The 3,581-nt window shown below is 39.3% G+C and overlaps 1 protein-coding gene across 1 annotated transcript; it reads left to right on the top strand.

Moving 5' to 3' along the window:
• Window positions 1-1,550: 1,550 nt before the first annotated feature.
• On the top strand, window positions 1,551-3,098 carry LOC110607351 (protein EXORDIUM-like 5). Its single transcript, XM_021746442.2, has one exon. It carries the CDS (start codon window positions 1,764-1,766, stop codon window positions 2,820-2,822), a length of 1,059 nt encoding a protein of 352 aa, XP_021602134.1. The 5' UTR covers window positions 1,551-1,763; the 3' UTR covers window positions 2,823-3,098.
• The last annotated feature ends 483 nt before the right edge of the window (window positions 3,099-3,581 follow it).

Below are 3,581 nucleotides of genomic sequence, written 5' to 3'. Positions count from 1 at the left end.
ACCTCGGCCATTCCTTCCTCGAGAGATTGGGTAACTTTTGTGTTCTCTCTCATATACTTGCTTCTCTAGTTTTTGATCTTGCTTTTGGCTCATCCTTTTGTCCTCTTCCTGTCCTTCTCGATACCTTTGAGCAGCCTGTACCGACTTTCAGTCGACGTCCTTTGGAGGGGAGTCTTTCCCTTTGGACCGCATCTGGATTGCCCCTGTCCGAGTCCTTGAGGTATCAACAGAGGCTTCCTCCCTTTGCGTGATGCCTCCTCCCGAGCTTTACATTGCTCAAAAGTAACCTACAACCTTCTGACGTACTGGAGCAATTGCTCAAAGCTCAGATTATTAAGATCTGCTTCGTTGACCATAGAGAGGGCGTTTTGTCCACTACCAAAAGTGAAAGAAATGATAGTGTTCTCATTGAAAGCAACCTTAGCAGCAGTTCGTGAATTGCCAGCTATTTCGAGAGAGAAAAGAGAGATTTCTTTTCAAGAGAAAAGGGATAAGAGACCAGTTTTAATTCAGATGAACAAAGAGAATTCAATGGAATTTCCGACAACGGAACAAGATGATGTGACCGAAAAATAGAGTTGTCCTGTGATTGGTCTACGAGAAAAGGGACGTGAGGTGGTCGGTGCCTGGTCAAAACGAAGTTGTGCTGTGATTAGGGAACTTGCGAAAAATAGAATGTGAGGTGTTGGATACCCACGGCAGCCAATATGACGCTCAAGTCAATAAACTGGAGAATAAGGCGAATGTAAGGACGTGCTTAGAACTCAAGAGTAGTTGTGTAGGAATTAAGTACTTTTGTCTCTATAATCGTTGGCTTTTATACTGTAAAAAAATAGAGTTAATTATAATATTTTCTGAAAATTCGGTAATAATGTAGCCGACTCGTTGATAAGAGATCTAATTGGCTAATTGATTGGGAGTTCCATGATTACCGGCGTAAATGGAGTTTGCTGGATTATAACCGCTAATGATAATTTCCTATGAACACTCGACCTTTTTAGAGAAGGGTGAATTTTGACGAAGGACCGAACTGAGGCCGGCCTAAAGTGCCTGAATCTTTTTTTTCCTGAGTAGAATAAAGTATCATCTAATTAGACTTTTACCACATTATCCTAATTTTAAGTGTCATGGACTCCTGTATAATATCAATTATATAATAAATTTTTTATTTATTTAATTTGTTAAATATGTTGGTTGCTAAACATTTGCAACGGGTGATTTGTCGATAAATTAAATTAATATAAAAATATAAATTAAAAATAAAGATTTATTTCAATTTATTTTTAAATTTTTAAAATGTTTTTAATTAATTTTTAAAATTTAAAAGACTTTCAATAGATAAGGTTTTTCTTGTTTAAATTAAAAAAAATTATTACGTTATTATATAATTATTGAATTATACGTCAATTGTCAAAATGGCACTTTGCTTTTCTATTAGCTTTACTAACTTTATTGATTTGTTTGAATAACTACTTTAATATGACCATTTAATTTTAAGAAACTCTAAGAAAAATTAACCCCGAGAAGGAAACGCTCCCTTTCAGTAAATTCGATTCCCTGTTTTGCGACAAGCAACATATCCATCCCAGAGGGATAAAACTCTCAAAAGCAAACTATGCCCACGAGTTGCAGCTGTCTCCAGCCCATTTCCCTCCCATTTTCTCCAGTTTCCCCCATCCTCTCCTCTCGATATATACCCCATTTCTCTTCTTCACTCCCTCACCACCCTCCACCTCCACAGCCACGCGCCACCACAGTTCAAAATGTCACAGCCCCTTTTCTTGCTTTCTTTTCTTGGCTTCTTTATATTCTTTACCTCTGGCCATGTCTATGCTTCCACTTCTTCAAATCCACCGCAATTACAGACCTTAAACACCAAGCCAGAGTACATCAACCCAAAGCTTCCTCCCAGAAGCCTCTCCTCGTCCAAGAAATTCGAGGGTTCTTCCGACTTGGTCCAGCTTCGGTACCACATGGGCCCTGTCCTCTCTTCCTCCCCCATAAACATTTACCTCATCTGGTACGGTCGTTGGGCTGATTCCCAAAAGCTCCTCATCAAGGATTTCATCAATTCGATCTCTCCCGCCACTGTTGCGGCTAAACCTTCCGTATCCGAGTGGTGGCGCACTGTGTCTCTTTACACAGATCAAACCGGCGCCAATGTCTCTCGTTCAGTCCTCATTGCTGGAGAATATTCCGATAAGGCGTACTCTCATGGAGCCCACTTGACCCGTCTTTCCATCCAGCAAGTGATAGCCACCGCCGTGAAATCTGCTCCTTTCCCGGTAGATCACAAGAACGGGATCTACCTGATCCTTACCACGCAAGACGTAACCGTACAGGACTTTTGTCGAGCAGTTTGTGGGTTCCATTACTTCACATTCCCATCCATGGTGGGTTACACTTTACCATACGCGTGGGTAGGAAATTCAGGGAAACAGTGCCCAGAAGTTTGCGCCTATCCTTTCGCAATCCCAGGTTACATGGGAGGGGGTGGGCCTGGGGCGTTGAAGGCGCCGAATGGTGATGTGGGTGTGGACGGCATGATCAGCGTAATAGGGCATGAACTTGCAGAGCTATCTTCGAACCCATTAGTAAACGCTTGGTATGCAGGGGAAGATCCCACAGCACCAACAGAGATCGGAGATTTGTGCGAAGGATTGTATGGAACCGGCGGCGGCGGAGGGTACATAGGGCAGGTGATGAGGGACAAGCAAGGAAGAACCTTTAACGTGAATGGGAAGAGAGGAAGGAAGTTTTTGGTGCAGTGGATTTGGAGCCCTGAGTTGAAGGCATGTGCTGGCCCTAATGCTTTGGATTAAAGCTCTTGATTAGGATCTTGCTAAATAATTTTAGTTGTGGGCTTGTTTTTATTTTTAAAAAAATCTGTGCTCTTGAGTTTGATGGAAGCAAAATGGGATTGCTGGGAATGCAGAAATTAAAAAGAAAAAAAAAAAAAAAAAAGGCTGGGGGATGGTGAGGGTCGGGATAGGAAGGATAAGGTGATGGGTTTATTATCTTTCTCATTTATTTATTTATTTTATTTATTTTTACCTTTTATAGGTATATAAAAAAAAAGAAGAATTGTGTTGATGTTAGATTTTTTTCCTTTTCAAAGCAACATATTTTATATATAAATTTTTTTCCTTTGAATTTTGAACTAAGATCTTACTCGAGATCTTTTAATTCTGAAACGAGTTAATATATTATTGCATTTGAACCGCTTCTGACCAAGCTGATTCATGGGATTCTTCAATTCAATCTTGCCATATCTAGGGTGAGCATTTGGTCGGTTCGATTCAAAATCGAACCGAATAAATCGAAAACTGAAATTTTAGTGTTTATGAAAATCGAAGCGAATCGATTTTGATCAGAAATCGAATCGAACCGAACCGGTCTGATTCGGTTTGATTCTGTTCGGTTTGATCGATTTTGATTTTTAATAATTTTTTTATTTTTTAATATTTTAAAATTTAATTGAAATATTTTAATCTTAATATGATTTAATTTCTCTATATTATTGAAAAAATATATTATTATCACTAATCGGTTCGGTTCGGTTTTTTCAATTTTTTTTGATC

This window comes from Manihot esculenta, chromosome 13 (assembly GCF_001659605.2).
Source record: "Manihot esculenta cultivar AM560-2 chromosome 13, M.esculenta_v8, whole genome shotgun sequence".
NCBI lineage: Eukaryota > Viridiplantae > Streptophyta > Magnoliopsida > Malpighiales > Euphorbiaceae > Manihot > Manihot esculenta.
Note: the sequence above shows the minus strand (reverse complement) of the source record. Positions and strands in the feature narration are given on the sequence as shown.